Genomic DNA, 11,926 nt, shown 5'->3' on the forward strand with positions numbered 1-11,926 from the left:
ATTATTATATTCATACAGGGTGGACAAGGAGACGTTTTTGTTTTACAATCTTTTGCAGTGCTCTTCACAGCCCAACAGAGGGCTCTTAACCGAAGCTTTTAGCCCTCGTAGATAGAATCGTAGAAGCTTAACCAAATCAACCCATCCTTTAGGGTCGTCTAGCCCCTGGCTAACTCCAATACCGGACCCTCCTTGCAACATTTTTACAGAGAAGAATACAAGGTGCTCGTATTTTCTATTCTTTTTGAGGGCAAAAACTGCTGGTGTCGGGCCCCCTTGAGGAGTCCGGCCCCAGGGCAAATCATGGTCTTTCGATTTGAATCCTCCAAGATTTACATTTTGTACAGCTTTGGAATAAGTTAGGCCGAGTCGAGGTTTACAACACATATAGAGAGTTGTTGATAAGTTATGAGAGTCTCTTACTTTCTAGGAATCTAGGGCTGAACAGCCGGTCACCCTGTAGTTGTGTTATTCAGTGCAGACGGATTAGCATAGCACATTAGCATTCAATAGTTGCCATCAGTGACGAAGTCCCATTGAAGAAAATATACCTAGGTACACTTTGGATTCTTCGGAATACGAAGAACATTGATACTTCACCGGAGCATGTCAAAGATATATTTCAAGGGCTACAAGTATATTTTAAGGGATTTAACATGAGGGGCGTATTAGAAGAAGGGCAAAAGATTAAAAATGAAAATAGAAACATAAAAGACTGCTGAATTCGCTAGAAGAGTACAAAGTACACATCTTTTTCAGGAAATTTCCCTTGTTCTGCCTTTCGACCCCTCAAATTTCCTAACCGTCACCCATCCGGCACTGGCCGCGTTGCTTATCAAAGGTTCCCCATCTGGTTGTTCTTAGTCCTCAGCAGTCACGCAGTGGCTACCCAGTTCTTCACACCCCCTTGTTCTGCCTTTCGACCCCTCAAATTTCCTAACCGTCACCTATACGGCACTGGCCGCGTTGCTTATCAAAGGTTCCCCATCTGGTTGTTCTTAGTCCTCAGCAGTCACGCAGTGGCTACCCAGTTCTTCACAATGTGGTCTCACCGGGTGTTAACTCACTTGTCTTTATGTGCAGTGTTCACTTGTGTGTTTCCATTTCCCCTAGGTAGAATCTAAGTATACCCCTCTTTTTTTTCGAATAAGGCGTTTTAACACAGGAATGCCAGGTCGTTCACGCCGGTATACCCTCCTTGTACCTATCATTGCAAATCCCAGTATTTTCCAATTCCTTCAACTAAAGCCCAGTTTCTACAAAAGAGAAATTTTCTCAGAAACTGCATGGTTCCCAAGTTGATCTTCCAAACTGGTCTTTCGACAGATCATTGAGAGTGTCCGCGATATTTGCGCGAATTTCAGATAGAAACCTGTGAAATTTGCGTTAATATTGCGCACACTCGCAACGGTGGCCCGAAAGATGAGATTGGAAGACCAAGTTGGGAGCCATGTCGTAGTTTGTGTACCTGGCTCATAGAAGAAGAAGAAGAGATTATATATTTTTTAAAAAACACATAAACAATCTGCCAGCCTCTGGCTGGTTGCCAAATAAAAAGCACAGAAACGTGTTGAAGAGACGCTCTGGTAGCTTTTCAAGACGATTGAATGATAGATTGATAATTTGGAGTTGTGAAGAGTTGAAGAAGCAAGTTTCCGAGATAGCATCGATGTTATTGTTGTTCAAGTTTAGTTTTCTCAGCCGTGGCAAATAGCCGTAGTCGTAATCATCAATGGTTTTCAACTGGTTGTTGGACAGGTCGATTTCTTGCAGATAGCTCAACCCGAGGATCAGCTCCTTGGGGAAGTAGTTGAACTTGTTGAACGCCAGTTTGAGGGTTTTCAGTTTGGAGTGTATCGTGAAGGAAGAGGGGAAGAGGTAGGTCAGCTCATTGTTGTTGAGGTTCAATTCTTCCAGGGAACTCGTATTGGGTTTGCTCTTCGTGTTGAAGTAGTCTCCTTTGAACGTGGTGAGTTTGTTGAAGGACAAGTCTAACCGTTTCATGCTGGGTAGACCATAGAGAGAACCAACACGTAGGTTGACGATGTTATTGTTGCTGAGGTCCAGATAGGTAAGGTTGAGCAGGTTCTTGAACATCATCTCGGGGATTTCCGTCAGGTGGTTGTGGGCGAGGCAGAGGTATTTCAAATTGAGCAACTCGTCAAACTGATATTGTGGAATACTTTTGAGCCCGGTGGCAGCAAGGTCAAGGACCTCCAACTTCTTCAGTGGATCGAAACCTCCGACAGGAAGACTTGAGAGATGCGCGTTTCTGCTGAGATTCAAGTGGAGGAGCGTTGGAACGTTGGTGAAAGCTGTTGGCTCCAATTCCTTCAGGTTGTTGTGGGAGAGATCGAGCTTGGTGAGAAGTTTGTAGTTGAGAGCGGAGGAAGAGAGAGTTGTGATCTGGTTGTCTCGAACGTTTAGGTTGTCTAGCGTATCCTCGAGGCCAGTGGATTCCAAGTTGATAAGGAAGTTGCCGTTCAAATCCAGGGACTTGAGTTTCTGGAAATCCTGGAAGAAGGAGAAAATCGTAATGTGAGTACCTATGTTCATTAAGGCTGGGGTTTATTAGGGTCTTTTGTTTTATTTTGACCTTTGTAAGATTCGTATATTAGGTTTTGAAATGCATTGTATAGGTACCTGGGCCTAAATAAACTTGAGTTGCCTATCCATTGTCTCTTCCCTTGCTACTGCCAACCTCTTTTACAGCATGCTACAATAAAAGGGAAGCTCTTTTACACTATCCTACAAAAAAAGGGGGAACAAAATACTCACTCTAAACACATCAGCGGGCAATTCCCGGATCACATTCTTCGCGAGGCCGAGGATAGTAAGACGTGTGGCGGGATCCTAGGACCTCTCAGTCCGAATTTGGTACTCTTTAGTCCTCGTACAGCAAAAAAGACCACCATACATTAGTCTTGAGTCGGTATCCGATTTTGATGCCAAAGTGATCTTCAACAAATAATTGAAATTTTCTGACTTGATTTTGATTACTATTTACACTCGTATTTATGAACAAGAATGATCGTTCTTAGATCAGTCTCAAGTCAAAATTGACCAATCAAATGCCTTGAGACTATGCTTGGCACGAACTTAAGAGCCAGCATTTTGTTCATAAATATGGGTGTTAGTCTTTGGAAGCTTTATACAGTGGTCCTTTTCTGTGTGAATTCTACAGAGTAGTTTGTACTGTGTTAACTTTAGGATTAATCTTCCATGCCTTCTTCGTCTCTGAAATAGTTTCCACCGTGTGATTTACTGTCCACTGTTTCCATAATAAATTGCTCATACCTACAGCGTCTTGATTAAATTCTTGCCAGGTTAACTGTATCTTCTCTGAGCCTGGCTATACGATATTGTGCATTCTAGATTTTATTGAGTAGTGGTCCCCAAAGGGAAAGGTCCTGGGTTCAGTTCCCTCTTAAGAGTAGAATTTGTGTTTGAACTTGGGTGTAATTAATCCCAGCCGAGGTACGGAATTTGATCCTCAACGTTATTTGAGAATTTGACCATAATAACAGTAGTAGCCTGTTATGAAAACAGAGGGCTAGCCTATGGACCTCTATGCAATAGGGGTGAAAAGTCAAAGTTCTGTAAACGTTTGTTTTTTTTTCGAACCTTAACCCTGAATAGTGCAAAAACTGTTCATTTCTCAAGCCTTGTTCCATAGACACATTTGATCTACACCCTTAAAGGAACCTCTCTCCAAAATTTTAGAAAATTTCACCCTAAGCCAAATTTTCCGGAAATGTGTTCTTTTCAACCTTCGGCCCTGAATAGTACAAAAACATTCCATTTCTGAAACCTCCGCCCATGGGCACTTTTGATCTACACCCTGAAAGGAACCTCTCTGCAAAAAATTCAGCGAATTCCACCGACATCAACAGTCGTATTCGTGAGCACATTTCTCATCTCTGTATGTTTGTCTCTTTATGATAGAAATAGGCCTGTTAGATCTTCGGAACGTGTGTGGCGGAAAAATCTTCCGACTTCGTCTTTAGAGACCAGAAATCAGAAGCTTTTTCCCCCAACACACGGTCCGTCTGGCTGAGCGTGAGTGGCCGGCATTACCTTGGAATGTATCGCTGTTAAGTTTGTTGAGCCGGTTATAGCCAAGGTTCAGGATGTGTATCTTGGCTAGGCCATTGAACGCTCCTCCTTCGATAGTTTAATAGTACAAAAACATTCCATTTCTGAAACCTCCGCCCATGGACACTTTTGATCTACACCCTAAAATGAACCTCTCTGCAAAAAATTCAGCGAATTCCACCGACATCGACAGTCGTATTCGTGAGCACATTTCTCATCTCTGTATGTCTGTCTCTTTATGATAGAATAGAAATGGGCCTGTTAGATCTTCGGAGCGTGTGTGACGGAAAAATCTTTTGACTTCAGTCTTTAGAGACCAGAAATCAGAAGCTTTTTTCCCCCCAACACACGGTCCGTCTGGCTGAGCCGGCATTACCTTGGAATGTATCGCTGTTAAGTTTGTTGAGCCGGTTATAGCCAAGGTTCAGGATGTGTATCTCCTAGCCTATGGACCTCTATGCAATTGGGGTGAAAAGTCAAATTTCTGTAAACGTTTGTTTTTTTTCGAACCTTAACCCTGAATAGTGCAAAAACTGTTCATTTCTCAAGCCTTGTTCCATAGACACATTTGATCTACACCCTTAAAGGAACCTTTCTCCAAAATTTTAGAAAATTTCACCCTAAGCCAAATTTTCCGCGAATGTGTTCTTTTCAACCTTCGGCCCTGAATAGTACAAAAACGTTCCATTTCTGAAACCTCCGCCCATGGACACTTTTGATCTACACCCTAAAAGGAACCTCTTTGCAAAAAAATTAGCGAATTCCACCGACATCGACAGTCGTATTTGAGAGACATTTATCATCTCTGTATGTCTGTCTCTTTATGATAGAAATAGACCTGTTAGATCTTCGGAACGTGTGTGGCGGAAAAATCTTCCGACTTCAGTCTTTAGAGACCAGAAATCAGAAGCTTTTTCCCCCAACACACGATCCGTCTGGCTGAGCCGGCATTACCTTGGAACGTATCGCTGTTAAGTTTGTTGAGCCGGTTATAGCCAAGGTTCAGGATGTGTATCTTGGCAAGGCCATTGAACGCTCCTCCTTCGATAGTGGTCAGACGATTGCCTCTCAGGATTATCCTCTCTAACCATCTCTGTGACAGGAAGGAATCGGCCTTCAGAGTTCCTGGAAAGAGAAAAATAGAGGCTGTCTTATCGTCCTGAAATGGTAGATACATACATAGATGGAAGACACGGTGGTCGCGGGACACAAGGGATCAAGAAGAGACCGCCTTAACATAGATGGAAGACAGGACAGGAGAAAGTCAGCTGTTGCAAGAACGAACTGCTGTTGCTGAAAGTCTGCTGTTTAGGATAATAGATCTTTTTGAGACTGCTGAATTTTAATGTTTCAAATTCTGATGTTGGATTTCACCAATATTTATTCAGTCATTAGAACTCCTGTTAACAACCAGTTAAGTTCCATTTAATTTGTATAGGCTTAACAGGGCTGTTAAGCTAACAGGCTGTTTGAGGCTGGAAAGAAGGTTGGTGAAATCCACCATGAATCTTTTCCTCGCAATAATATACCTATTCATAATTTTATATTTAGTAAGTAATTTAGTAGGTACGTACAAAAGATTACTGTTATTCAATTCAATACTAGAACTGTAAAAAGGATGCAATTCTTACGTATATTATAGGCATTTTTGTAGAATTAATGCTCTCCCAACTTCTCATTTTCCATTTTTCCACAAGTTCTGGAGCAGGAAGTTTTGGGGAAGCACAAATACAAGATTCCTTAATGTACCTTTTGCTACATTAAAAAATATATCCCTACGTATATTTAAAAATTCGAACGTTTCAAATTCTGATGTTGGATTTCACCAATATTTTTTATTCAGTCATTAGAACTCCTGTTAAGCTAACAACCAGTTAAGTTCCATTTAATTTGTATTGGCTTAACATGGCTGTTAAGCTAACAGGCTGTTTGAGGCTGGAAAGAAGGTTGGTGAAATCCACCATGAATCTTTTCCTCACAATAATATACCTATTCATAATTTTATATTTAGTAAGTAATTTAGTAGGTACGTACAAAATTTTATTGTTATTCAATTCAATACTAGAACTGTAAAAAGGATGCAATTCCTACCTATTGTAGGCATTTTTGTAGAATTAATGCTCTCCAACTTCTAATTTTCAAATTTTCCGCAGGTTCTTGAGCAGGCAGTTTTGGGGAAGCACAAATACAAGATTCCTTTTGCTACATTAAAAAATATATCCCTACGTATATTTAATAAAAATTCGAATTTTTTTCATACCCATCCGTAGGCACAGGAAGTGCTCGTATTTATTTACAACCCTTTCACAAAAAAAAAAAGAGTTTATAGATGGAAGACATGGTGTTCGCGGGACACAAGGGATCAAGAAGAGACCGCCTTAACAAAGATGGAAGACAGGATAGGAGAAAGTCAGAAAGTCAGCTGTTGCAAGAACGAACTGCTGTTGCTGAAAGTCTGCTGTTTAGGATAATAGATCTTTTTGAGACTGCTGAATTTTAAGGTTGTTTCAGTGGTGTCGACTTTTAAACTCTTATGCTTGTGTTGGTTCTCCTTTTCTGTTGTGAATCTATTTATTCAAAAGAAAAACAACTCCAGTTTGTATAACCAAGTTGGCGAAAGAAACACAACTCCAATTCGGATAACTAACTGGATGAGTTGGTATGGAATTTTGATAGCTTTTTTTGATAATTTATTCTCATAGTTTATTAATTTTCCTCTCTTTCACTTTCGCCTTAGTCTCACCTATTCTGTTGTACGCCATGCTGAGGATTCGCAATGCCCGTGGTCCATTGAGCGATACGCTGGGAATGGAAGTGAACCGGTTGTGATCCATGCGAAGTTCCTGAAAAACAACATGAAGCCTTTATGAAGAAATTCGAAGAATTAAAATGGCTAAACTCGGAAGGACTTGAATCCAAGGCATGGAATTTGGTCCACTTATGTGAGAATTTTACTACATTATAGCTAGTGAAAGAAAAGGTTTAGATTAGATATTAGAATTGGACATCATTCGGAATTTCCGGAACCTCGCCTGACGGTTGTATTATGTATTCAATTCAAGAATCCTATACTATTATGTCCGCCATTCACGCTCAGACCGCGTCTGACAGACCGTTTTAACGTGTGTGGCGGAAGAAGTTCGAAACCTAGGTCTGTCAGACCGTCCAAGAGACCTTTAAAGCTTTTCCTTCCACACACGCACGGTCTGAGCGTGATTGGCGACCCTTACCAACAAGTTTTCGCACATATCAACAACTGTTCGTATTTACCTACAACCAGCAACTGTTCACACTTACCAGCAAGTTGTCGCAGCCCTTCAGAATGCCCTCCTCAATGGCCTTAATCTGGTTATCGCTCAGGTCCAGAATTCTCAAGTTGACGAGGCCGTGAAACTCGCTGGTGGAAAATATCGGATTAAGCGAGTCTCCAAACAGATTATCAGCGAGTCTCAGCTCTTGTAGCGTGTCCCGGTGAGGGGAGAATAGCTTGTCGGAGAGACGGCGCAGGGCGTTACCCGAGAAGTCAAGACGCCGAATGGGAATGTCTGAGGGAAAAGTGGAAATGTTGCGTTAGGTGAAGACAATTATGAAATCAAGCTTTGCCAGGAGGCGCGCGAACGTCAAGAGTTCGAAGCACCCCATGAATTATCAAGCATTAAACATGAACAAAATTTTTCTCAAGTTTGATAGAGGGAATTGAGGGGTCTGTATCAACGGAGGACTTTCGTCCCGAAATCGAAAGGAGGACAGGATAGAAGAAATCGAGCTCTTCCGATAACGAACCTCATCGGTTTAGGATAAAGGTCGCACAATTATTATACAAGAATCGAACTCGTGACCTGGCGCTTAAAAGACACCAACCAAGCTAACTAGACTGATGGCTTCATGAGGTTTGATAGAGGGAGCTGTAACAACGGAGGTCTTATTGTCCCGAAACCCATCCGTTCCGAGAACGAACCTTATAAAAAAAAGTCCGGCAAGAGTTTGATATTTTGCCTTTAATTTTAGATTGCTTTCGTGAAAGGAGGAGCGGCACTAGCAAAGGAGGAGCAAACTCACCAGAACTGGAGAATATCTGCATGGGGAGGATCTGATGTCCTACCCACCGCTGTGAGAATGTCACCAGGTTAAGTCCGTACGGGAGCGTCGGGTATTCGCCATTGGGAAACGCCACATTGTCGCAGTCCATGGCCAGTTGGCTCTCTGACATCTTCTTACATCGGCACGGGTAGGGGAAGTCATCTATCATGGTATCGCATGGCTCGGACGATACTTGAACAATCGATACGAGAAGAATCGATAGGTGAACTATCGAATCGAAGAGACGTCTCATCCTGCGGTGTCTGAAACAGATAGAAACGGAGTTGATTGTTAAGCTTAGTATACAGTGGAAAGATTTGTTTCGCAAATGTTGGGCAACTGTTTTGAATGTTTAGCAACTTTCAAGAAAAAACGCCGCGTCGTTAAAGTGTGTCCAAACATAGTCGACCGGCCGTCGCGAGCTGAATCTATCTCTAGTATACAGTGGAAAGATTTGTTTCGCAAATGTTGGGCAACTGTTTCGAATGTTTAGCAACTTTCAAGAAAAAACGCCGCGTCGTTAAAGTGTGTCCAAACATAGTCGACCGGCCGTCGCGAGCTGAATCTATCTTGTCGAGGCAGTGTGGACCGTTCAGTCGACATCGATCGACGGCTGGTCGACTATCTGTGGACACATCCTTAGAAGTAGTTACTTAAATATCTAAGTACTTAGTTAATCAGCGATGATATAGAACTCTTGTCTGTTAGCTTTGAAACTAAAACCTTGCGTGAATCGTGATGATTAAAACTATAGAAATCCATCAGGACCTCTTCAACTTTCACCCTTACTATCAATCCTCATTAGCATATCAACAGCTATCTAAATTCAGTCTATTGGTAATAGACTGAATTTAGATAGTGTTGAATGGTCAGCTAAAATATCTACTTAGATAATCAGCGATGATATAGAACTCTTGTCTGTTAGCTTTGAAACTAAAACCTTGCGTGAATCGCGATGATTAAAACTATGGAAATCCATCAGGACCTCTTCAACTTTCACCCTTATTATCAATCCTCATTAGCATATCAACAGCTATCTAAATTCAGTCTATTACCAATAGACTGAATTTAGATAGTGTTGAATATGCTAATGAAGCCCTAAATAGGCGAACTTCGGAAAAGTCATGGAATTTCATTCCGAGAAAAGCGTATAGATCCTGTATTAAGGATAAAGTTCGTCCTAGGAGGGAAACGAACCCGCGACCTAGCGGGTCAGCTAATTACACTGGATTCTAGATATCGGATATTAGTGCATACTTGAGATAATGTTTGAATTAATTACTCATAAATACTGAGTAATTAAAAGCTATTCAAATTTATGAATTGATAGCTAATTGTATGCATTTATTTAATATGATGATATTATGTACTTAGGTACTGGTAAACTAGTGCATACGTATATTGCATACTCGTATGTACGTATACAAAGCCCGCAAATATTTATAATAGATATTGTAAATTTTATCAGTAGTTACCTGTAATAAAAAGTATCTACATACATATACTCTGAACGTCAAGAGTTCGAAGCACCCCATGAATTATCAAGCATTAAACATAAACAAAATTTTTCCAAGTTTGATAGAGGGAATTGAGGGGACTGTATCAACGGAGGACTTTCGTCCCGAAATCGAAAGGAGGACAGGATAGAAGAAATCGAGCTCTTCCGATAACGAACCTCATCGGTTTAGGATAAAGGTCGCACAATTATTATACAAGAATCGAACTCGTGACCTGGCGCTTAAAAGACACCAACCAAGCTAACTAGACTGATGGCTTCAAGAGGTTTGATAGAGGGAGCTGTAACAACGGAGGTCTTATTGTCCCGAAACCCATCCGTTCCGAGAACGAACCTTATAAAAAAAAGTCCGGCAAGAGTTTGATATTTTGCCTTTAATTTTAGATTGCTTTCGTGAAAGGAGGAGCGGCACTAGCAAAGGAGGAGCAAACTCACCAGAACTGGAGAATATCTGCATGGGGAGGATCTGATGTCCTACCCACCGCTGTGAGAATGTCACCAGGTTAAGTCCGTACGGGAGCGTCGGGTATTCGCCATTGGGAAACGCCACATTGTCGCAGTCCATGGCCAGTTGGCTCTCTGACATCTTCTTACATCGGCACGGGTAGGGGAAGTCATCTATCATGGTATCGCATGGCTCGGACGATACTTGAACAATCGATACGAGAAGAATCGATAGGTGAACTATCGAATCGAAGAGACGTCTCATCCTGCGGTGTCTGAAACAGATAGAAACGGAGTTGATTGTTAAGCCTAGTATACAGTGGAAAGATTTGTTTCGCAAATGTTGGGCAACTGTTTCGAATGTTTAGCAACTTTCAAGAAAAAACGCCGCGTCGTTAAAGTGTGTCCAAACATAGTCGACCGGCCGTCGCGAGCTGAATCTATCTTGTCGAGGCAGTGTGGACCGTTCAGTCGACATCGATCGACGGCTGGTCGACTATCTGTGGATACATCCTTAGAAGTAGTTAAATATCTAAGTACTTAGTTAATCAGCGATGATATAGAACTCTTGTCTGTTAGCTTTGAAACTAAAACCTTGCGTGAATCGTGATGATTAAAACTATAGAAATCCATCAGGACCTCTTCAACTTTCACCCTTATTATCAATCCTCATTAGCATATCAACAGCTATCTAAATTCAGTCTATTGGTAATAGACTGAATTTAGATAGTGTTGAATGGTCAGCTAATTACACTGGATTCTAGATATCGGATATTAGTGCATACTTGAGATAATGTTTGAATTAATAACTCATAAATACTGAGTAATTAAAAGCTATTCAAATTTATGAATTGATAGCTAATTGTATGCAATTATTTAATATGATGATATTATGTAGGTACTGGTAAACTAGTGCATAGGTATATTGCATACTCGTATGTATACAAAGCCCGCAAATATTTATAATAGATATTGTAAATTTTATCAGTAGTTACCTGTAATAAAAAGTATCTACATACATATACTCTGGAATGTCTGAGGGAAAAGTGGAAATGTTGCGTTAAGTGAAGACAATTATGAAATCAAGCTTTGCCAGGAGGCGCGCGAACGTCAAGAGTTCGAAGCACCCCATGAATTATCAAGCATTAAACATAAACAAAAATTTTTCAAGTTTGATAGAGGGAATTGAGGGGACTGTATCAACGGAGGACTTTCGTCCCGAAATCGAAAGGAGGACAGGATAGAAGAAATCGAGCTCTTCTGATAACGAACCTCATCGGTTTAGGATAAAGTTCGCACAGTTATTATACAAGAATCGAACTCGTGACCTGGCGCTTAAAAGACACCAACACATATACTCGTAGATATCTATGTACATATGTACTTATCAATGGAAATTTCTTCGGGCGTAATGCTGGCAGGGTCCAAATACTTGCCCTGTTTAGATACCATAAATACATGTCATACATAATAGTCATAAACGTCGTCACCATTCTGGTACCCATTGATGTGCTTAGCAGGTACACAAGTCATCTAAATCTCTATCTAATTACGGAGTTTCACTTGGAGGTAATATCTTGGAGTCTTCTAGTAGCTCAATCACCTGCTGAGATCGCTAAGTAGCAATTACTCTTGCGGCATTACATGACAAGACGATTGCACGACCGCGGGCAGATCGTATTTCTAGTGGAATATTTTGATCCTAAAGGTGTGTCGTAAACTATCAATAGGTACCTATTTTATTAGGAGGAGAATTCCTTGATCTCAAAGGACTTTTCCGTTCCGGGATCC

At 41.1% G+C, this 11,926-nt stretch overlaps 1 protein-coding gene across 1 annotated transcript; it reads right to left on the minus strand.

Moving 5' to 3' along the window:
• Window positions 1-1,275: 1,275 nt before the first annotated feature.
• LOC103508873 (insulin-like growth factor-binding protein complex acid labile subunit) lies at window positions 1,276-8,436 on the minus strand. The gene is made up of 9 exons (XM_026823274.1): window positions 8,155-8,436; window positions 7,393-7,640; window positions 6,839-6,938; window positions 5,050-5,220; window positions 4,078-4,164; window positions 3,771-3,841; window positions 2,779-2,853; window positions 1,562-2,514; window positions 1,276-1,372 (listed from the first exon to the last, which is right to left on the minus strand). The coding sequence occupies exons 1-9, from the start codon at window positions 8,426-8,428 to the stop codon at window positions 1,276-1,278; spliced, it is 2,076 nt and encodes a 691-aa protein (XP_026679075.1). The 5' UTR covers window positions 8,429-8,436.
• Between the last annotated feature and the right edge of the window lie 3,490 nt (window positions 8,437-11,926).

The sequence above is a fragment of the Diaphorina citri genome, unplaced genomic scaffold, assembly GCF_000475195.1.
Source record: "Diaphorina citri unplaced genomic scaffold, Diaci psyllid genome assembly version 1.1 scaffold21, whole genome shotgun sequence".
NCBI lineage: Eukaryota > Metazoa > Arthropoda > Insecta > Hemiptera > Psyllidae > Diaphorina > Diaphorina citri.

Excerpts from the sequence above, each read along its gene's own strand:
- LOC103508873 (XM_026823274.1), bottom strand. The coding sequence starts at position 8,428 with ATGAGACGTCTCTTCGATTCGATAGTTCACCTATCGATTCTTCTCGTA. Across the intron at positions 6,939-7,392 it reads AGGGCTGCGACAACTTGCTG|GAACTTCGCATGGATCACAA; the intron begins GTAAGTGTGAAC and ends GTTGTTTTTCAG. Across the intron at positions 1,373-1,561 it reads CGTCTCTTCAACACGTTTCT|GTTTCTATCTGAAATTCGCG; the intron begins GTGCTTTTTATT and ends CAAATTTCACAG.